The sequence below is a fragment of the Pristiophorus japonicus genome, chromosome 10 (genome assembly GCF_044704955.1).
Source record: "Pristiophorus japonicus isolate sPriJap1 chromosome 10, sPriJap1.hap1, whole genome shotgun sequence".
Classification (NCBI taxonomy): domain Eukaryota; kingdom Metazoa; phylum Chordata; class Chondrichthyes; family Pristiophoridae; genus Pristiophorus; species Pristiophorus japonicus.
Window position 1 is genome coordinate 199630585 of NC_091986.1, and position 22485 is coordinate 199653069.

At 43.5% G+C, this 22485-nt stretch overlaps 1 protein-coding gene across 2 annotated transcripts in view; it reads left to right on the plus strand.

The window, feature by feature from the left end:
* Nucleotides 1-22485, plus strand: part of jade3 (jade family PHD finger 3) — an 82994-nt gene that overhangs the window by 36496 nt on the left and 24013 nt on the right. For both annotated transcript variants that reach the window (XM_070892490.1, XM_070892491.1), the window contains exons 2-7: nt 482-559; nt 657-716; nt 1974-2056; nt 3586-3743; nt 10853-11043; nt 18129-18340. In XM_070892490.1, coding sequence (XP_070748591.1) covers nt 668-716; nt 1974-2056; nt 3586-3743; nt 10853-11043; nt 18129-18340 — 693 coding nt within the window. In that variant the 5' untranslated portion in view covers nt 482-559; nt 657-667. The remainder of the gene's footprint in view (nt 1-481; nt 560-656; nt 717-1973; nt 2057-3585; nt 3744-10852; nt 11044-18128; nt 18341-22485) is intronic.

Sequence of the window (22485 nt, forward strand, 5' to 3'; positions counted from 1 at the left end):
GGGGGGTGATCCTCAGAGGTCATTTGGCCCGGTGAGCTAGGGGAAGGAAACGACGGAGGCAGCTGAACGGATCGTCTCAAGAAGTCCATGAGCTCCTCACACTTATTGTCGGAGGGAAGGGTGGAGGAGACAAGGGAGAGAGTGTTTAAGAAGACGGTTAGCAGTGGAGAATAGAAACCCTGGTTTATCTTTGCACTCCAGAATTATTCTGGAATAGTGAGCAATTTTGGCAGACAAGAGCAGGACCCGATACTGCTTTGTGGTCCAGCCTGATCTGGCAGTGAGTGCATATAATTGGGCAATTTCATATCAGATTTCTCCTATTAGGCTATCAAATGAGTTCTGACATTGTTTCAGTATTGGGCAGTACTGTGGCACCAATGTTGGCCGACTCGCAACAGTCTTTGAAGTATGTGTGTAAATCCTGAAACTTCAATGATGTAAAATGTTTACTGATTGGAACTTTTTTTCCTTTTTGTAGAGCTAATTTATGTAGATGATGGATTCAGCGCCAGCTCTATAATATTGAATTAGTATGTGCATATACTTAGAATTTATGGTAAGTTGAATTTGTATATTTAAAGATCCCTGGGCTTGAATCAAGATTGTATTTGAGACATAGAATTAGAAAACTGAACCTCTTCCTTTCCTTAAAGGACATGACAGGATGAAACGCAACAGACATTTGAGCAGCAGTGACAGTTCAGACAATGAGAGTAAGTAAGATGACGGTATTGTTTTAACTATCCTATCCATGTGTACCTTTATGATGCTATGGCAATCTGTTTTTCGTCCGCTTAAGACCTCCTAGATGTTACATCTATATTTATTATGCCAGAGTACTGCATGATATGAGTTTGGATGCTCATTTTGGTTCACCTTGGAAGTGAATCCCCGTTTTAAAATCTGCCTTCAAATTTGGCACTAATGTGCATCCTTGCGAGTGAGTGAAGCATAAAGGTAGTTGTGTGAACGTAGAAATGTTAGCTTGAGAGATGCTACTTTGCTGAGCCAATATACAGTGTTTCAGAAAGTCCTCATAAGTTACCAATTACTTGAAAAAAGATCTAAATTGATCAAAATGTTCTAGGGGAGAAAAATACTCAAAGCAAGGAGGTGTTGCCATATTTGTACTGACTTATCACCTGCAGTCTTCCAAATTAAAGGAATCTGTGGTGATTGAGTTATTTGGCCCATGGGCATCTCTGGATGATGTGCCAGGGAACACATTTGATAAACAACCATCCCTGTCCCTACTGTTTCCTGTCTCCTGCATATGATCTAGCCCAGACTATTGAAATGCAGACTCTGCAACATGTTTGACGGCCAGTCAAACCTGGGATTAACACTCAATCCCTCTGTTCAAGGAGTTTCTTTGTCCTATTTGTTCTTGAGGCTGAGCTTGACACTAATAAAGCAGCATTTATTGCCTGCCTCTAGTTGCTCTGAGGGAAGTAATAAATCAATCACATAGTTTGGACTGGAGTCACACTTAGCCCAGACCAGGTAAGAATAGCAGGTTTCCTTCACTGAAGAACATTAGTGAGATGTATAGTAAATGAGGAACTGATTACCCTAATTTAAATTTGATAACGTTTACCAAACTTCCCTGTTAGTGTTGAGTATATCAGATTATTGTATACACAAATTGTATGCTGGAAGATTATAATGTAGGTATAACAATTGTGTGTGTTGCGCAATGCCCTTCCTGTTTGATGCTATATTTTGCACATTAATCATTATCATGCAATGCGAACCTTATAGAAAGCTCTGCATGAAGGGTAATATTGTACATTTTAATTAGTGTATAAAGTAACTGGCAAGTTCTGATCTCTTGTAGAGTTTTGGTTCCGTCAAACTGCCGTAATACTGCTTTTGTAACATATTTCAATTGGATCTTGGACTGTGTGGTCTTTTGCTGACTTATATCTTATTCTCAATTTTATGTTGTGTTATTGTAACTTTATGCATAGGTCCTTCAACGTCGTGGTCCTCCCATTCCAAGTATAGGAGTGACCAGCATGCCTCAGCAAGTGGGAAGAAGAAGCCTGCAGAGGTTAGTACTTCAGAGCTAAAAGACATTACAAACTCTCATTTGTAAAAATCAAAAAAATACTGGATGTTCACTGCATGGAAAGTAGATCCTGAGTTTTTTATTTCATGTGTATGCATGTAAGCCTACACTGAGCCCTGGAGATCTCTTCCTAAAGTAAATTGCAGGAAAAGCACACGCTGTCCCTGGGAGATTAGCTTTTCACACGCAGGCTCCAGTAAACTTATAATAGAAATCACGGAAGGCTTCTGCAGCTTGCAGAATTTTTTGTTTGACAACCACAAGAAACCAAAACCCAGAGGGCTAAAGGTGATCCATAGTTTCCCCTATAAAAGAAAAATATAATTCTGGTAAGTTTCCTGCTAAGATGTGAGTTAAATCTACGTATAAACAGTTGATTCCACTGATTGCTGTTAGAACTGGGGCTGCAAGGTAGATTCACTCGAGTGATGTCATGTCTTAGAGGGTTACATTGTGTGATCAGGCTGCATACACTTAGCTTGTATTCCCCTTGAGTGCGAGATTGAGGGGGTGATCTGATTGAGGTGTTTAAAATGTTAAAAGGATTTGATAGGTTACATATGGAAAAACTATTTCCCCTGGTGGAGTAATCAAGAACAAGGTGGCGCAATCTTAAATGTAAAGCCAAGCCATTCAGGAATGAAGTCAGGAAGCACTTTTTCCACACTGAGTAGTAGAAATTTGGAGCACTCTTTATTTTTCTCCCCCCCCCCCACCACCACCCACCCAGGAAGGCTGTAAAATACTAGGACAATTGGAGCTATTGAGATTGATAGATTTTGTTAGCTAAAGGTATCCAGGGATATGGAGCATAGGTGGGAAAATAGAGTTGAAGTGTAGATCAGCTATGATCTAATTGAATGGTGGAGCAGACCCAAGGGGCTGAATGGCCGCCTCCTGTTCCTAACTGCATCACTGTTTTACATGGAGAGTGGACTCATTTACACCTAAACCTGAATACTCTGGCTAATGTACTTTAGCCTTGTTTATTTGCATAAATAAAATTGAATCCAATGCAATCACTAACATCCATCACTGTCTTTATCATGTGTTTTCTCACTAGAGAATTAAAAGTCAGGACAAAGCAAGATTAGTGAATGAAATTACCATTCAGGTTTCTTAATCTGAATCTGTGTTGACATTGGACAAATTCAGAAAACGTAACTTGTCATTGAACATTAAAAAAAAATATGTTGGCAAAGGTTGTCAGTTTGTTCCAGTGTTTTTGTTTTCGGTAAAGGGTGTAGATTATGCATGTGCACATTTCTCTCACCTTCCACTCTTGTGTTCTCCCCGGCTGAGATGGTGAATGATCTACTCCAATGCCACTGTTTATCCTGCTCTGTATTTAACCACTGGATGGATAGTGCACAGGAGCTACCTTGGACGACACTCTTGTTGACTAGCCATGTGAACCAGATTCTTGCCATGACATAACAGTGTGTTTCTGCCCCAACACACTGTGGCAACCTCTTTAATGTTCGTTTAAATATTTTGTTTTGATTTTGTAGGTATTCAGGAAGGATCTCATCAGTGCCATGAAGATTCCAGACTCTCACCATGTGAACCAGGATGAATACTATCTCTTGGCTGATCAATGGAAGCAGGAGTGGGAAAAAGGAGTTCAGGTTCCAGCTAGTCCAGAAACAATTCCAGATCCATCCGTCAGGTAATGGCTGTTTTTCAAAAAGAATACTTCTCTCCTTCCCATTTGATTGTTACAGGTGTCTGGCAACTAATAAGTCAAAACTACAAATACACTTTTGTGCTAATGAGTTTAGTGGACATTGCATATTGGTGTCTTCCTAATAGCTTCTTGCAAATGTTGATTCCATTCACTCAGAAATTGATTTTGCTCATAACCCAACAGAAAGTGAGCAGATCACCTGCTTGGTCTGGACATGGTATGTGGCACGGGACGATCTGAGGGGGGGATAAATAAGCTGCACATTAGAAGCTTTAACCTGGAAGTTAGGGCTATAGCAATAATGGGTACGTGATTGAGGAGTTATATTGGGATGGGAGGAAGTAATGAGTGAGGTGCCCCACATATTGTTTCTAATTTGCATCAGTGACCTGAACTCAGAAACCCAGTGAAAATTGATAAGGCGGTGCCAAACTAGTATGAACAATAGAATCGGAGGAAGCAGTTGAGAAATTGCAGAATGACCTGGATAAAATATGCACGTGGGCAGAACCACGGCAAATTAAATTTAATACCGACAAATGTAAAATACTGTAAGGCAAAATGGCCAATGCAAGTACTACTTGAATGGTGTTGAAATAGCTACGGATGAACTTAGAAAAATACCCAGGAGTCTTAATGGACTTGACATTCAAAACATCCAGTAGAGTAATGCACTATGCAAGCTAAACAGTAGAATACAAGTCAGAGAAAATCATGATCAAAGTGCATAGTGCTGGTCAGACCACACCTCGAGTGCTGTCTATTTCTGGTCACGGAGACGTAAGGGAGGCACTCAAACCCTGGAGGCATTGCAAATAAGAGCCACAAGGCAGATCCCTAGTTGTATAGGTCTGTGGTGAACAAAGATTGGAAAAATTTGGGCCTTTCAGCCTTGAAAGGAGAAGTCCGAGAGGCGATAGAGGTATACGAGATTGTAAATCATATGGAAAAGCTAAATCCAGCAAGTTGCTTTAAATTAAATTGTAAGAGTAGGAAAAGGGTCACCGGTTCAAACTAGTTAATGGAAAATTTAGAATTATCTGGAAGTTTATCTTCAAACAAAAAATGATCAATACATGGAATGCAATCTTGAGTGTAGTAATGGAGACAAAAAACCTGGAATCAATTTAAGAACCATTTGGATGCTGCAATGGAGGATTTTCGGGTCATTCTAGCTGAGCGAGCAAATATAGGCCAAATGGCCTGTCGCATCTGTAATTATTTTGTAAAATGAGTGACCGTGAGAGTGTTCTGACAGCTAAAGCTGACAGCTAAAACGCGAAGACGGAATATTATCTGAATGGCGGCAGATTAGGAAAAGAGGAGGTGCTACGAGACCTGGTCATGGTTCATCAATCATTGAAAGTTGGCATGCAGGTACAGCAGGTGGTGAAGAAGGCAAATGGTATGTTGGCCTTCATAGCTAGGGGATTTGAGTATAGGAGCAGGGAGGTCTTACTGCAGTTGTACAGGGCATTGTGTGGCCTCACCTAGAATATTGTGTTCAGTTTTGGTCTCCTAATCTGAGGAAGGACGTTCTTGCTATTGAGGGAGTGCGGCGAAGGTTCACCAGATTGATTCCAGGGATGGCAGAACTGACATATGAGGAGAGACTGGATCAACTGGGCCTTTATACATTGGAGTTTAGAAGGATGAGAGGGGATCTTATAGAAACATACAAGATTCTGACGGGACAGGACAGGTTAGATGCGGGTAGATTGTTCCCGATGTTGGGGAAGTCCAGAACCAGGGGACACAGTCTTAGGATAAGGAGTAGGCCATTTAGGACTGAGATGAGGAGAAACTTCTTCACTCAGAGAGTTGTTAACCTGTGGAATTCCCTGCCGCAGAGAGTTGCTGATGCCAGGTCATTGGATATATTCAAGAGGGAGTTAGATATGACCCTTGCGGCTAAGGGGATCAAGGGGATGGAGAGAAAGCAGGAAAGGGGTACTGAGGGAATGATCAGCCATGATCTTATTGAATGGCGGTGCAGGTTCCAAGGGCCGAATGGCCTACTCCTGCACCTATTTTCTATGTTTGAATAGATGTTAAAACTTTACACAGAACTCATCAATGTAACGTGCTGTCTGGAGAGGGAAATTGCTGTTTCCAAATTGAAAAATCTTATTTGCAATGTAACCCTCATTACCCCCCCTACAAAAATTCCATAGATCTGCTTCTGACTGTTCTTCCTTTGTACTCATGAATAATGACCCCATTCTTAACTAATGCCGTTCCCGTGATAGTGCAGACGGCAGTGATTCAAAAGCCTTGGGCTCTATTTTCATGGCGAAAGCAATATTTAGTATTTAGAAAATAGCCAAGTGTAATAGTTTGTATGGGCTAGAATTTCCAGTGCATCGCCACCCGGTTTCTTGGCAGTATTGGTCGTTTTGGGTGAGAACTAGGTCGGCGCAAATTTCCACAGCTGTGTTCCACCGGTGATTTTGAAGTGCCGCTAGGGAGCGGACCGCTGGCGTGCACTGTCCATAGACCGCCATCGATTTTTGGCTCAGCGGTGACCTATCGGTAAGTTTGGGGGGGAAAAACGCCTACGAGAAGCAGTGGAGCTGGTGGTCGGTAAGTAACCCTGTTAATTTTTTTAAAATGGGTTTTTAATAATTGTTTTAAAATTCTCTTGCAGTGATTTAAGTGAAAAGGGTCCTGAGAATGTTTCTGTTTTTAATTTTACGTTTATAAAAAATATATATATATATATTTTGTTTTTCTCCTCCTCGGCCCACCCCGCAGACTTGGTGTAAATTGTAGTAATTGTCACCCTTTTTTTAAAAAAGAACTGCCCAATCGGCCCAAGATACCATTTTCCGCCGAGAATCTGAGTGTAAGGTCCATTTTTTTTTTTTGCTGGGCGGATTTTTCTCTCTTTAATGGAATTTTTCGACGGTGATGATTTGAGAATCTTAAGGCGGCAATCTGGTGATGGTGGATTTTTTGGAAATTCTAGCCCTATGGGCTAAATTTTTCCCAGTGATTTGCGCGTTTTTTTGGAGCAGGCTGCTCTTTTTGGCCTAAGTTGGAAAAACTACAGTTTCCACAATCAATTTGCACCAGTGTAACTTAGTTATGAGTTTTTTCAGCCAAAGGGGATGGAACCAGCCACCTATGCCAATTGGCCAGCTGAGAGTTACTCCAGTTCTGCTTAGGCCAGCATATGTGACCTCTGCTGAAAAAGCTTCCCTAGAGTTGAGTAGTCGGCGGCGCAGGTATGGAAATCGGTGCAGCAGATGTCCGGACACAGTAAAAGAATTGAAAAACACATAGCAACAACCCCCACCCGAAGCGGTCCGGTCCCATTGAGTGAGTGAGTGTGAGAGCCGTTTATATCCAGTGACACTTCATACATTGGAATAGTAGCCGCCTTCAGAGTGAGATTACATGCTGTACAACATTTTCCCTGAAGAATTGAAAATGAATTCAGGGAAAAGACTTGCTAGAATTTCCACTTAGCCCACCCATTTACCGCCCGACTATGGCAATTACTGCCCGAATATCGCAGCAGTAATTTCGTCATTCAATTACCATTGGTGTTGCTGGAGATGGCCCGCCCACTTCTACCACCCAAAAAACGCACAAACTTCACTCCTAGCGTGAAATTTGCCGCATCGCCTGTTTTTACCGCCTGCTATCGCTGGAGAAATGTACCGCTCATTTTTTACATACTAAACATGCCTTATCCCAGCATTATGCCTCCATCTTTGAAAATCTTTGAAAATCATCTATTTTGGAGGAAAAGGCTGTGTCAAGTTGCCAGCAGCCTGGAATTGATTTGTGAGTGATTTCTGGAATAGTTTAAGGGATTTTGATTATATTTAGGATAATAATAACATTGACTTTAATTCAAACTTTGTGGGCATCTGAACATTTTTGAGTACTTTAAAAGAAATGGGGGGCCAGTACTTTCAGTGCCAATATTGCTAACTACTTACATGATGCAGGATAGAGCTGGAAGAAGGTTCGTTGAAGAGCACTATATGCCCAATCAAGTAGGACGCAGACTCTTGAGGAGACGACTTGCCCTCAGTGAAATTACAGGGAGCACTGCTTGTACAGGTTGAACCTCCCTTATCCGGCATCCTCGAGACCTGGCCTGTGCCAAGTAAGGGATTTTGGCGGATGAGGGGAGGTCGGCGACCCGTGGTGGGTGGAGGAGGTCGGCGACACCCCGGGCAGGCCTGAAGTGTCGGCAGGCCGCAAAGGAAGTAGGCCGAGTGTCGGCGAGGTGGTGTGGTGTGTTGCATGTTGCACAGCTTAGCCATCAAGAGGGGACAGGAATTGCCAGATGGGATTGCCAGACCACCTCGGGGACATCGAGGAGCCTGGCGATGAACCCATGCCATCTGCCCTCACCCCCCTTTTCCCCCCCCCCCCCCCACGACACCACAGGGGAAACCTAGTGGTGCTTTAGCAACTGTAACGTAAGCAGCTCGTAAATGAACACTTTGCTTGAACGTTGAGTTAAATTTCACCCTTGTATGGCCATGTATGTAACCCTTACAATGATTGTTACTCCTCATTTTTCCCAAAAGTGAGTGAGACACTGCACAAGAATGGTTCAGTCGAATATATATTTTTTTATAAATGTTGTAATTTGAAATTCTAACTTTATAACAAATAAAATAATAAATTATTTTTCAGATATTTTTACAAACCAAAACATTGTCAACAGCAATCAGTAAAAGCAGCACCTCCCCTCCCCATCTTCCTAGGATTCTACCTGCAGCTACCTTTCCTCCCCGCCCTTCGACCCTTGGCCCTGCCTTCCTCCTCGCTTTATTAGTACCCTGGCCCTGCCCACATCAGGACCAGGATGTTGTGCAGCAGAGCACCTCGAGCGCAGCTGCTGAGGGGAGGGCGACAATGGCAGTGCTATGTGTGTGGGGTCTGTAGAAGCTGGGGTTGTTGAGGACCCGTCTTCAAAGTTAGAAAGTACTTCCTCCCGACGATCAGGTGCTGTCGCCATTGGTGGTATGGCACCTTGGAGTGCAGTGCCATATCCCAGGACCATCGATTGTCGCATAGCATTGGCATTGACGGACTGGTTATTCTCCCTCACCGCTGCAATCAGCTCCGCCATGTCCTCCGATTGTCCTCTGATAAAGCGGCAATGTTGGCGGACAACCCAGCAATGGCCTGTGGGAGCTCTCGACTCGCATCAATGTTTGTCCGAGACAGTCACACCATGTCCAGATTCGCATCTGCCTATCTTGCAGCATGCCTACCTTGCTGGATCAGCCGCTGCGGATTCAACATGGGGGTCGGTGTGCGCCGCGGCATTCCGCTTGGTCCCACTTCCTTGGACCGGAATCCAGGAACGTTGAATTCTGACGAGGAACCGGTGGCCGCAGGTAGAAAGGGCCTTTCAAGTCCTGCCATGTCCATCTCTTCTGCCGTCTCTTCCACCGTCTCTTCCTCTAATAAGTCCTCTCTGGAAGGGGCAGGCGGCTTCTCCTGTGCAACTGTAAAATATAATAATGGTTAGTGGCAGGGGAGAGGAGGGAGGGGTGAGGTCAGAGGTGACATGAGTATACTTCACGTTGCGCAGGCTTATGCAGAGGAGCAACACCGCTGCATCATATATTACCGAGAATCATTACATGAAACTGTCATAAGCAGAGTAGACGAAACTGCATGACATCACAAAAACACGAGTCCCAAACAGTATGTTGCATTCCAGTTGGCAGAATGTGATCAGCCAAAAATTCATGTTAGAGCTAACAACATTTAGTGTTCCCAGCATTACATTCTACATTATCTTGACATAACATTGAATTACATGACCGCAGTACAGCCCGAGGATTATGCATGACTTGCCCTCCATGAGTACCGGTTCAGCACCAACACATGTGGCGGTGCGATCATGGGCACCCGTCGGGGCAGCAGCATGCTCCTCTAGATCCAACCGTTTTCGGTGGACCTCCGCCCGTCTTACGGAGCTCTGCCCTATTGCTGGCTAACTTTTTTTTTTCTGCAAAGGTGACAAAAGCTTATGTGTAAACAAATTTCACAGCTACTATTATGGAACACATTGATAGACATTCCCAATTATCCATCCCCAGTCCTTTCATCAATGAATGCAGCATTTATGTACCATTTAGGATGCAGGTGTTGCATGATGAACACAACAAGGTACAGAAGACTAGTGCAATGAGAGCGATGATGGGAATAATGCGTGACACCTAGCTTTATAACATAATTAAATGTGGCAGTACATTAAGATTTAGTCAGTGCATGATGAAAGTTATTACTCTCACCGACCCAACAATATTCCAACGTTTGCAGCACTAGTTTGGCGCCGCATGACGGGCGAGGCAGATGACATCGCCTCTGCGATCTCTCGCCAGATTCTTTGGTGGACGATTAGTGTGGGTTTTCCACATGCACCCCGGGTTAATTGCTCCCAACGAGCCTCCACCTCGTGCATTCCTGCGCCTCCTCTGAAAACTGCACAGCCCTCCCCCTCCCACCTATCTACCTCTCCACCTCCATCTCTCCTCCTTGCATATTTTATTTTTATATTTATAAATTGTTTATACAGTATTTATATTATTTGTATTAATATATATATATATATATTAGTATATTTTAAATACAATGCAAATGCTTATTTCTCCTCTGACTTCTCTCCACTGCGCTCTCCTCTCCACTAGCAACGAGCCTCTCTCTTCTCTGCGCATGCGCAGTCACCCTTGATCCCCAGAATCGTGGGAGAATGTCCGTGCATGCGCAGAGAAGAGAGAGAGAAGCTCGTTGATGGGGGCGTACTTGCCTTTACACAGAGAAGCAGATCGCCAACGCAGGGAGAGCAACGCTACCAACCCAATTCCGCCACCGCCGACCTCAGACTTGCAAAAATCGCAGAAATGGAGTTAGCGGTGTTCCGGCGGTTCTAAAGACGCAACCATCGGAATGCCGCTAAGATTCGGGCGTTGGTGCTGAAAATGGAAATTCTAACCGTTTTACACTCTTGTCTAGTAAAATGTTCGCTGTAAAGTTTAAATGCATGTGGGAATAACTGTACTGAATTGATTCTATTCCTGTGTATGATTTTTATGTTCGATTGTTTTTAGGGTTATTGTAGAAAAGGTGAAGGAGACTTTATTTACGAAACCACGGAAGTATATCCGCTGCTCCACCTCCGAACCCTCAGACCCCGGATATGCTAACATCCTGGAACTCGCAGACACTATGTGCCGTTACGACTTGGATGATGTGGACATTTACTGGTTACATTCAGCAAATGAAGAACTGAGAGAAATGGGTAAGTATGAGTTATCTTTTTTATTTAGTAATGCAAGTGCATTTCTTTACTACATTGGATGCAGTAATATTTTTAATTAACTCTGGCATTTCATTTGACTATTTCCTGGCAAGTCCAAACAAAACTTAAGAACCTGAAAAATCAAACTACTTGCTCATTACCAGTCACTGGTTTGCAGGATATGGTCAAATGTAACATTTTAAAACTGAGACAATACCGTGCATCTAATTTTCTATATGGGAGGCTAAATACTAAATTTTTATTCAGTATCATCTTGTATAAGCCTATTGAGAGAACCTACTTTCCATGGTAATGAAGGACATAAATTCACTCAAACTGGAGAAATACATGATTAATTACGCAATGCTCTTCATTTTTTGTAATTAATCCTCTACATACAATGCACTGATAGAGTGGGAAGATTCATTAAAAGGCATGACAGTGGATAGGCAATGGCTAATATTTAAGGAACGAATGCATGAATTGCAACATTTATACATTCCTTTCTGGCGTAAAAACACAAAAAGGAAAAGTGGCCCAACCATGGCTAATAAAAGAAATTAAGGATAGTATTCGATCCAAAGAGGAGATATACAAAGTTGCCAGAAAAAGTAGCAAGCCTGAGGATTGGGAGCAGTTTAGAATTCAGCAAAAAAGGACCAAGAGATTGATTAAGAGGGGAAAAATAGAGAATGAGAGTAAACTTGCAAGGAACATAAAAACCTACTCCATATTTATGAAAGGATATACTTGCTTTGGAGGCAGTTCAGAGAAGGTTCACTAGGTTGATTCTGGGGATGAGGGGGTTGACTTATGAGGAAAGGTTGAGTAGGTTGGTCCTCTACTCATTGGAGTTCAGAAGAATGAGAGGTGATCTTATCGAAACGTATAAGATTATGAGGGGGCTTGACAGGTGGATGCAGAGAGGATGTTTCCACTGATGGGGGAGACTAGAACTAGAGGGAATGATCTTAAAATAATGGGCTGCCCATTTAAAACAGAGATGAGGAGAAATTTCTTCTGAGGGTTGTAAATCTGTGGAATTCACTGCCTCAGAGAACTGTGGAAGCTGGGACAATGAATAAGTTTAAGACAGAAATAGACAGTTTCTTAAATAATAACTGGTTATGGGGAGCAGGCGGGGAGGTGGAGCAGAGTCCATGATCAGATCAGCCATGATCTTATTGAATGGCGGAGCAGGTTCGAGGGGCCATATGGCCTACTCCTGTTCCTATTTCTTGTTATGTAAAAGTTGCTACAAGTACGTAAAATGAAAAAAAATAATGAAGACAAATGTAGGTCCTTTACAGAGAGAAACGGGAGAATCTGTAATGAGGAATAAGGAAATGGCAGAAAAATTAAATAAATACATTGGTTCTGTCTTCACGGCAGAGGATATAAATAACGCCCCAAAACTGCTAGGGAACCAAAGGTCTAGTGAGCAAGGGGAATTAAAGGAAATGAAACTAGTAAGAAAATAGTTCTGGAGAAACTAATGGGACTGAAGGCAGATAAATCCCCAGGGCCTGATGATCTGCATCCCAGAATACTAAGAGGTAGCCATGGAAATAGTAGATGCATTGGTTGTTATCTTCCAAAATTCTATAGATTATGGATCAGTTCCTGCAGATTGGAGGGTGGCAAATGTAACACCACTATTTTTTTTTTTAAAAACAAAGGAAGGAAAGAGAAAACGGGGAACTGCAGACCGGTTAGCCTGACATCAGTAGTGGGGAAAATGCTGGAGTTAATTATAAAGGATGTGATAACGGCACACTTAGATAATATCAACGGGTTTAAACAAAGTCAACATGGATTAATGAAAGGAAAATCATGTTTGCCAAATCTACTGGAGTTTTTTTTTGAAGGTGTAACTGATAGAATAGATAAGGGAGAACCAGTGGACGTAGTGAATTTGTATTTGGATTTTCAGAAGGCCTTTTGATAAAGTCCCACATGAGAGGGAGAGAGAAAACAGCGAATTATAGACCGGTCAGCCTGACATCGGTAGTGGGTAAAATGATGGAATCAATTATTAAGGATGTCATAGCAGTGCATTTGGAAAGAGGTAATATGATAGGTCCAAGTCAGCATGGATTTGTGAAAGGGAAATCATGCTTGACAAATCTTCTGGAATTTTTTGAGGATGTTTCCAGTAGAGTGGACAAGGGCGAACGATTTGATGTGGTATATTTGGACTTTCAGAAGGCTTTCGACAAGGTCCCACACAAGAGATTAATGTGCAAAGTTAAAGCACATGGGATTGGGGGTAGTGTGCTGACATGGATTGAGAACTGGTTGTCAGACAGGAAGCAAAGAGTAGGAGTAAATGGGGACTTTTCAGAATGGCAGGCAGTGACTAGTGGGGTACCGCAAGGTTCTGTGCTGGGGCCCCAGCTGTTTACACTGTACATTAATGATTTAGACGAGGGGATTAAATGTAGTATCTCCAAATTTGCGGATGACACTAAGTTGGGTGGCAGTGTGAGCTGCGAGGAGGATGCTATGAGGCTGCAGAGCGACTTGGATAGGTTAGGTGAGTGGGCAAATGCATGGCAGATGAAGTATAATGTGGATAAATGTGAGGTTATCCACTTTGGTGGTAAAAACAGAGAGACAGACTATTATCTGAATGGTGACAGATTAGGAAAAGGGGAGGTGCAAAGAGACCTGGGTGTCATGGTACATCAGTCATTGAAGGTTGGCATGCAGGTACAGCAGGCGGTTAAGAAAGCAAATGGCATGTTGGCCTTCATAGCGAGGGGATTTGAGTACAGGGGCAGGGAGGTGTTGCTACAATTGTACAGGGCCTTGGTGAGGCCACACCTGGAGTATTGTGTACAGTTTTGGTCTCCTAACCTGAGGAAGGACATTCTTGCTATTGAGGGAGTGCAGCGAAGGTTCACCAGACTGATTCCCGGGATGGCGGGACTGACCTATCAAGAAAGACTGGATCAACTGGGCTTGTATTCACTGGAGTTCAGAAGAATGAGAGGGGACCTCATAGAAACGTTTAAAATTCTGACGGGGTTAGACAGGTTAGATGCAGGAAGAATGTTCCCAATGTTGGGGAAGTCCAGAACCAGGGGACACAGTCTAAAGATAAGGGGGAAGCCATTTAGGACCGAGATGAGGAGGAATTTCTTCACCCAGAGAGTGGTGAACCTGTGGAATTCTCTACCACAGAAAGTTATTGAGGCCAATTCACTAAATATATTCAAAAAGGAGTTAGATGAAGTCCTTACTACTAGGGGAATCAAGGGGTATGGTGAGAAAGCAGGAATGGGGTACTGAAGTTGCATGTTCAGCCATGAGCTCATTGAATGGCGGTGCAGGCTAGAAGGGCCGAATGGCCTACTCCTGCACCTATTTTCTATGTTTCTATGAGAGTATGGTGTGCAAAATTAAAGCACATAGGATTGGCATGGATTGAAAATTGGTTAACTGTCAGGAAACAGAATAGGAATAAACGTTTTTTTTTTGGAGTGGCGGGCACTGACTAGTTGGGTACCGCAGGGATCAGTGCTTGGGCCCCAGCTATTCACAATATATAGAAATGATTTGGATGAGGGAATCAAATGTAATATTTCTAAGTTTGCTGACGACACAAAACTAGGTGGGATTGTGAGTTGTGAGGAGGATGCAGAGATGCTACAAGGCGATTTAGATAGGTTGAGTGAGTGGGCAAACACATGGCCGATGCATTGTAATGTAGATAAAAGTGAAGTTATCCACTTTGGTAGGAGAAACATACGGACAAAGTATTATTTAAGTGGTGATGGCTTGTAAAGTGCCGACGTACAGAGAGCAAACATGCAGGTTCAGCAAGCAGTTAGGAAGGCAAATGGTATGTTGGTCTTCATTGCAAGAGGATTTAAGTACAGGAGCAAGGATGTCTTACTACAGTTATACAGGGTCTTGGTGAGATCGCACCTGGAGTATTGTGTGCAATTTTGGTCTCCTTACCCAAGAAAGGATATACTTGCCATAGAGGGAGTGCAGCGAAAGTTCACCAGACTGATTCCTGGGATGGCAGGACTGTCGTTTGAGGAGAGATTGGGTCAAGTAGACCTGTATTCACTGGAGTTTAGAAGAATAGAAACATAGAAAATGGGTGCAGGAGCAGGCCATTCGGCCATTTGAGCCTGCACCACCATTCAATATGATCATGGCTGATCATTCACCTGAGTACCCCACTCCTGCCTTCTCTCCATACCCCCTGATCCCTTTAGCCGTAAGGGCCACATCTAACTCCCTTTTGAATATATCCAACGAACTGGACCCAACAACTTCCTGTGGTAGAGAATTCCATAGGTTCACAATTCTCTGGGTAAAAAACGTTTCTCCTCATCTCGGTCCTATATGGCTTACCCCTTATCCTTAGACTGTGACCCCTGATTCTGGACTTCCCCAACATCGGGAACATTCTTCCTGCATCTAACCTGTCCAATCCTGTCAGAATTTTATGTTTCTATGAGATCCCCTCTCATTCTTTTAAATTCCATTGAATATAAGCCTAGTAGATCTAGTCTTTCTTCATATGTCAGTCCTGCCATGGTGAACCTTTGCTGCACTCCCTCAATAGCAAGAATGTCCTTCCTCAGATTAGGAGACCAAAACTGCACACAATACTCAAGGTGTTGTCTCACCAAGACCCTGTACAACTGCAGCAAGATCCCCCCCTGCTCTTATACTCAAATCCTCTCGCTGTGAAGGCCAACATGCCATTTTCTTTCTTGGCTGCCTGCTGTACCTGCATGCCTACTATCAATGACTGATGTACCATGACACCCATGTGTCATGAGAGGGGATCTCATTGAAACGTATAAAATTCTGACTGGGTTAGATAGACTGAAAGCGGGGAGGATGTTTCCCCTGACTGGTAAGTCTATAACAAGGGGTCACCGTCTCAGGATACGGGGTAGGAAATTTAGGATCGAGATGAGGAAACATTTTTTCACGGAGGGTGGTGAACCTGTGGAATTCTCTACCACAGAAGGTTGTGGAGCCCAAGTCACTGAATATATTTGAGGGCGATAGATAGATTTCTAGAAACAAAAAGCATCAAGGGGTATGGGGAAAAAAGCGGGAATCTGGTGTTGAGATAGAGGATCAGCCATGATCATATTGAATGGCGGTGCAGACTTGAAGAGCCGAATGGCCTACTACTGCTCCTATTTTCTATGTTTCTGCAACATATCTATCACAACATTACTTGGAGAAACATTTTTTAAATTGAAGAAAAGGTCAGTGATTTCCCTTGCAGGAGTTGTGATATTTAGCTTTGGGTCAAGATAAAGGTACGCGGAGTCAGAGGAAATGTATTAGCATGGATAGAGAATTGGCTGGATAGAGAATTGGCTGGCTAACAGAAAGCAGAGAGTCGGGATAAATGGGTCCTTTTCGGATTTGAAATCGGTGGTTACTGGTGTGCCATAGGGATCAGTGCTGGGACCACAACTGTTTACAATATACATAGATGACCTGGAAGAGGGGACAGAGTGTAGTGTAACAAAATTTGCAGATGACACCAAGATTAGTGGGAAAGCGGGTTGTGTAGAGGACACAGGCTGCAAAGAGATTTGGATAGGTTAAGCGAATGGGCTAAGGTTTAGCAGATGGAATACAATGTCAGAAAATGTGAGGTCATCCACCTTGGGGGGGGGGGGGGGGGGGGGGGGGGAGAGGAGGAGAAACAGTAAAAGGGAATATTATTTGAATGGGGAGAAATTACAACATGCTGTGGTGCAGAGGGACCTGGGGGTCCTTGTGCATGAATCCCAAAAAGTTAGTTTGCAGGTGCAGCAGGTAATCAGGAAGGCGAATGGAATGTTGGCCTTCATTGTGAGAGGGATGGAGTACAAAAGCAGGGAGGTCCTGCTGCAACTGTACAGGGTATTGGTGAGGCCGCACCTGGAGTACTGCGTGCAGTTTTGGTCACCTTACTTCAAGAAGGATACACTAGCTTTGGAGGGGGTACTGAGACGATTCACTAGGCTGATTCCGGAGATGAGGGGGTTACCTTATGATGATAGATTGAGTAAACTGGGTCTTTACTCGTTGGAGTTCAGAAGGATGAGGGGTGATCTTATAGAAACATTTAAAATCATGAAAGGGATAGACAAGATAGAGGCAGAGAGGTTGTTTCCACTGGTCGGGCAGACTAAAACTAGGGGCACAGCCTCAAAATACGGGGGAGCCAATTTAAAACCAAGTTGAGAAGGAATTTCTTCTCAGAGGGTTGTGAATCTGTGGAATTCTCTGCCCAGGGAAGCAGTTGAGGCTAGCTCATTGAATGTATTCAAATGACAGATAGATAGATTTTTAACCAATAAGGGAATTAAGGGTTATGGAGAGCGGGCGGGTAAGTGGAGCTGAGTCCACGGCCAGATCAGCCATGATCTTGTTGAATGACGGAGCAGGCTCGAGGGGCTAGATGGCCTACTCCTGTTCCTAATTCTTATGTTCTTATGAACCAACAAGGAATTGGGGCTAGCAGCATATATATATATATTTCCCTTCCCTCTGCGCCCCCCCCCCCGCAAAAAAAAATCACGTGTCATTTTAGTTCATCTGCATGTACAGAAAACCTTTAGCGATTGACGTGGACCATTGCATAATCGAGTATCAGGTGAACTACCATCTTTGAAATATGAAAGTGTTGGTCTTGCCTAGACATGCAGTATGAAATTGGAGGACTTCAGAGAATATTAAACTCCTTCACCCAGAAGGTGGTGGGAGTCTGGAACTCCCTGCCTGAAAAGGTGTTAGAGGCAAAAACCTTCACCACATTTAAAAGGTACTTGGATGTGCACTTAAGAGTCGTAACCTACCAGGCTACGGACCTAGTACTGGAAGGTGGGATTAGGCTGGGTAACTCTTTTTCGACTGGCACCGACAGGCCGAATGGCCGCCTCCTGTGTCGTAATTTTCTATGATTCTATGAGGAGAACCAATGTCTTTTAAGTGGTTTCCCGATACAGGGTACTTGATAATTGACACATCTTGAAGCTACATTGCATTTGAATAAACTGAATAATGATATTGAAGCAGTTTTTTTCCTTCTACAAATTGTTTTGATTCAGGATGTGGTTTGATTCATGAATACACTATGGAGAGAACTATAGAAGCACTGGAGCGTCAGTGCTATGAAAACATGAACCATGCCATAGAAACTGAGGAAGGACTGGGGATTGAGTATGATGAAGATGTTATCTGTGATGTGTGCCGCTCCCCTGATAGTGAGGAGGGCAACGAGATGGTCTTCTGTGATCGGTGTAATATCTGTGTCCATCAAGTAAGTAAAAATATTATTTATTCAAGATAGAAGTAATAAATGATTCAAAAATTGTAATGTTTCGAGTTTCTTTAGTGTAAAATGGAGGCCTTATTTGTAAATAGTACTTGGTTAGGTCGTTGCACTACATTTTTGATGAAATCCATCGAAGCTTTTTAGCTTTGAATCTTTTGGTCTCTGCTGGCTAAGTGATATTTGTCACATGGTTAGCGGGGCCCAATGGGATTATATTCCAGTATAAACAAAAGGCATTGCCATTCCATACCAAAAAAGGGGGAAAACTCTGACCATTTAAGTTTACAATTTTAAGTAAGTTAAACTGAATGCAATTATTTAAAAGATTGTAACAGTGGAATCTGGGGAATCTCAGTTTGTGGGTGTCGCTGGCAAGGCCAGCATTTATTGTCCATCCCCAGTTCCCCTGAGTGCTTTACTAGACCACTTCAAAGGGCAGTTTAAGAAGCTGCACAAAGTCCTGGTTAAACCCCACCTGAAGTACTGTGAGCAGTTTTGGGCATGAGATTTGCCGTGAAACCCAAGGAAGAGAATGAAGTCTCTGAAATAATGCTGTTGCATGGCTCAGTTGGTAGCACCCTTGCCTCTGAGTCAGAGAGTTATGGGTTCAAGTCCCACTCCAGAGACTTGAGCACAAAAATCTCGGCTGGCACTCCAGTGCAGTGCTGAGGGAGTGCTGCGTTGTCGGATGAGCCGTCAAACCGAGGCCCCGTCTGCGCCCCCCCCCCCAGCCTCGGGTGGACGTAAAATATCCCTGGCACTAATTCGAAGAAGAGCAGGGGAGTGTCCTGGCCAATATTTATCCCTCAATCAACATAACCAAAACAGATTATCTGATCATTATCACATTGCTGTTTGTGGGAGCTTGCTGTGTGCAAATTGGCTGCTGCTTTTCTTACATTACAACAGTGACTACATTTCAAAAAGTACTTCATTGGCTGTAAAGCGCTTTGGGACGTCCTGAGGTCGTGAACGGTGCTAGATAAATGCAAGGTTTTTCTTTGAAGGATATATTGGCCTTGGAAGTAGTGCAGCATAGATTTACCAGAATGATACCTGGACTCGAGTTAAATTATGAGGAGAGATTACACAAACTAAGGTTGTGTTCCCTGGAAATTAGAAGGTTAAGGGGTGATTTGATCAAAATTTAAGATATTAAGGGGAACAGTGAGGGTCGATAGAGAAACTATTTTTGCTGGTTGGGGATCTAGGACTAGGGGACATCTAAAAATTAGAGCCAGGAGTGAAGTTTGGAAACACTTTTACACGCAAGAGATGGTAGAAGTTTGGAACACTCTCCCTTGGAACATCTCCCGGAAACAGCAATTGATGCTAGATCAATTAATTTTAAAGCTGAGATTAATAGATTTTTTTATTAACCAAAGGTATTAAGGGAAATGGAGCAAAGGTGGGTGTATGGAGTTAGATCACAGATCAGCCATGATTTCATTGAATGGTGAAACAGACTTGAGGGGCTAAATGGCCAACTCCTGTCCCGATGTTCCTAACCATTATTGATGTGTGACTGGAGTCATACATGTGCAGACTAGGTTACGATGGCAGATTTACTTCCCTAAAGTGAACCAGTTGGGTTTTTGCAACAATCAGTGACGGTGGTCACTTTTTGTCCAGATTATTTTGTTTACAGAATTCAAATTCTCAAACTGACATGGTTCCTGGATTATTGGTACAGACCTCTGGGTGACTAGCTTGGTAACATAACTACTACATTACAGTATACAGTACTCATATCATTCTTCTGATTAAGTGAGTACATTAGTAAGAGGCAGAGAATTTCACAGATTAGTTGTTAATTGCTGAGGCCTACTGCATTTCAAAGCAGAAAATCACATTTGAAAGTTTGAATTATAAGCTGAATTTCAGCTAACGAGAGGCTGATGGCTCAGCAAGCTCTTCCTCACATTTAATTAGTTTTATGACTGTAATAATAGTTTGTTGCTATGTCGGAGCCTGGATTTTCCCTGGGCATTTTGTAAGCGGTTTTGTAAATGTTGCACTCAATAAAGTGACAGAAGTATTTTTGCTCTAGTGAAATGAACAGTAACCAATATAGTTGCCAGTGAAATATTAATGCGATCAAAGTTATTAAAGAATACTGTAACTTGACACTTCTAATCCTGCAGACTTTCTTGTAACAAAATCTTAAAGGAGTTTGCTGAGACCTTACAAAAAATGTTGATCCTCACCATTTTCTAACAGTGTGATACATAGAATCATAGAAATTTACAGCATGGAAGGCGGCCATTTCGGCCCACCATGTCCGCGCCGGCTGACCATGAGCTATCCAGCTTAATCCCATTTTCCGGCTCTCGGACTGTAGCCCTGTAGGTTACAGCGCTTTAAGTGCATACCCAAGTATTTTTTAAATGTGGTGAGGGTTTCTGTCTCTACCACCCTTTCAGGCAGTGAGTTTCAGACCCCCACCACCCTCTGGATGAAAACATTTCCCCTGTAATCGCCTCAAAGCCTCCCCCCAATTACTTTAAATCTATGCCTCCTGGTTGTTGACCCTTCTGTCAAGGGAAACAGCTCCTTCCTATCCACTTTATCCAGGTCCCTCATAACTTTATACACCTCAATCAGGTCTCCCCTCAGCCTCCTCTGTTCCAAAGAAAACAGACCCAGCATCTCCAATCTTTCCTCATAGCCAAAATTCTCCATTCAAGGCAACATACTTGTAAATCTCCTCTGCACCCTTTCCAGTGCAATCACATCCTTCCTGTAATATGATGACCAGAACATAGAAACATAGAAAATAGGTGCAGGAGTAGGCCATTCGGCCCTTCGAGCCTGCACCGCCATTCAACAAGATCATGGCTGATCACCCACCCCAGCATCTCCCCCCCCCCCTCCACACACACCCGATCCCCCCCCCAGCCACAAGGACCAAATCCAACTCCCGAACACATCCAATGAACTGGCATCAACAACTCTCCGCGGCAGGGAACCCCACAGGCCAACAACTCCCCGAGTGAAGAAGTCTCTCCCCATCCCAGCCCCAAACAGCCCACCCCCCCCCCCCCCCCCCCATCCCAAGACCGTGCCCCCACCCGACTCCAGACCCACCCAACACTGGGAACACTCCCCCTGCCCCGTCCCGTCAGAATCCTTCCCAAATGCCGAACACCCCCAGATGTTGAGCCCCCAGCCCCGGCCACCCCGGAGCTACGCCAACCACACCACATCCACCAACCGGCATCAACCCGTCCACCCCACACCGAGGCACAGAGCCCCCAGGCCTGCCCCTCCAACACACTTCGCCCCCTCCGCTGCAATGTGGCCCCTCCCGTCCCCCAGAACTACACGCAGTTATTAAAACATTTTTTTAATGAGATTGTTGAGCTGTACATTTGCTGAATGAGTTAATCTGCCCTCCATGAATTCCTGATTCCCAGTTCTGGCAAACTTGAGGAAGGTGCTTTATTATTAACAGTGGGAACATGCAACTGAGACTATCTGAGATCTGCACTCACCATTTTTCATCGTGTGCTATCCATTCCTGTTGGCCTAAGTAAAGCATCACTCGGATGGCGGCTCACATCTTGTACTGCTACCAACAGCAGCGTGGGATGCACAATGTTTGGTGGCAGAGGAGTACTGCTTACCCCGACAGTCCCTTATCAGTGTCAAAATGTCAGGAAGGGTTGGATTGTATTTCGTGTGGTATGTTTTATTTAACTGAAACGAGTATTGGCAGATGTTAATACTTTACAGAATGTTCAGGAGGAATCTGGGGATCAGAGTTGTAGCTACAATGTATTTTTAAATGATGGTTCTTTTCAGTAGAACTTTCTAAATTAGCAAGCTCTTAGCCCTTCCATCTTTGGACCATAGCTCATGGTAAAACTGTAACTTTTATTTTAATCTGTTGAATGGCAGCTCAAAGTTGTAGTGCTCGAATGTGTGTCCTCGAGAGACAAGTTTGAATAGTCTGGTGTTTAAATTCAACAACTTGCATTTACATAGTGCCTTTTAATGTAGTAAAACATCCCAAGGCGCTGCACAGACATTCTCAAACAAAATTTGACACCGAGCTAAATGAGATGATATTGGAGCAGATGATCAAAAGCTTGGTCAAAGAGGTAGGCTTTAAGGAATGTCTTAAGAGT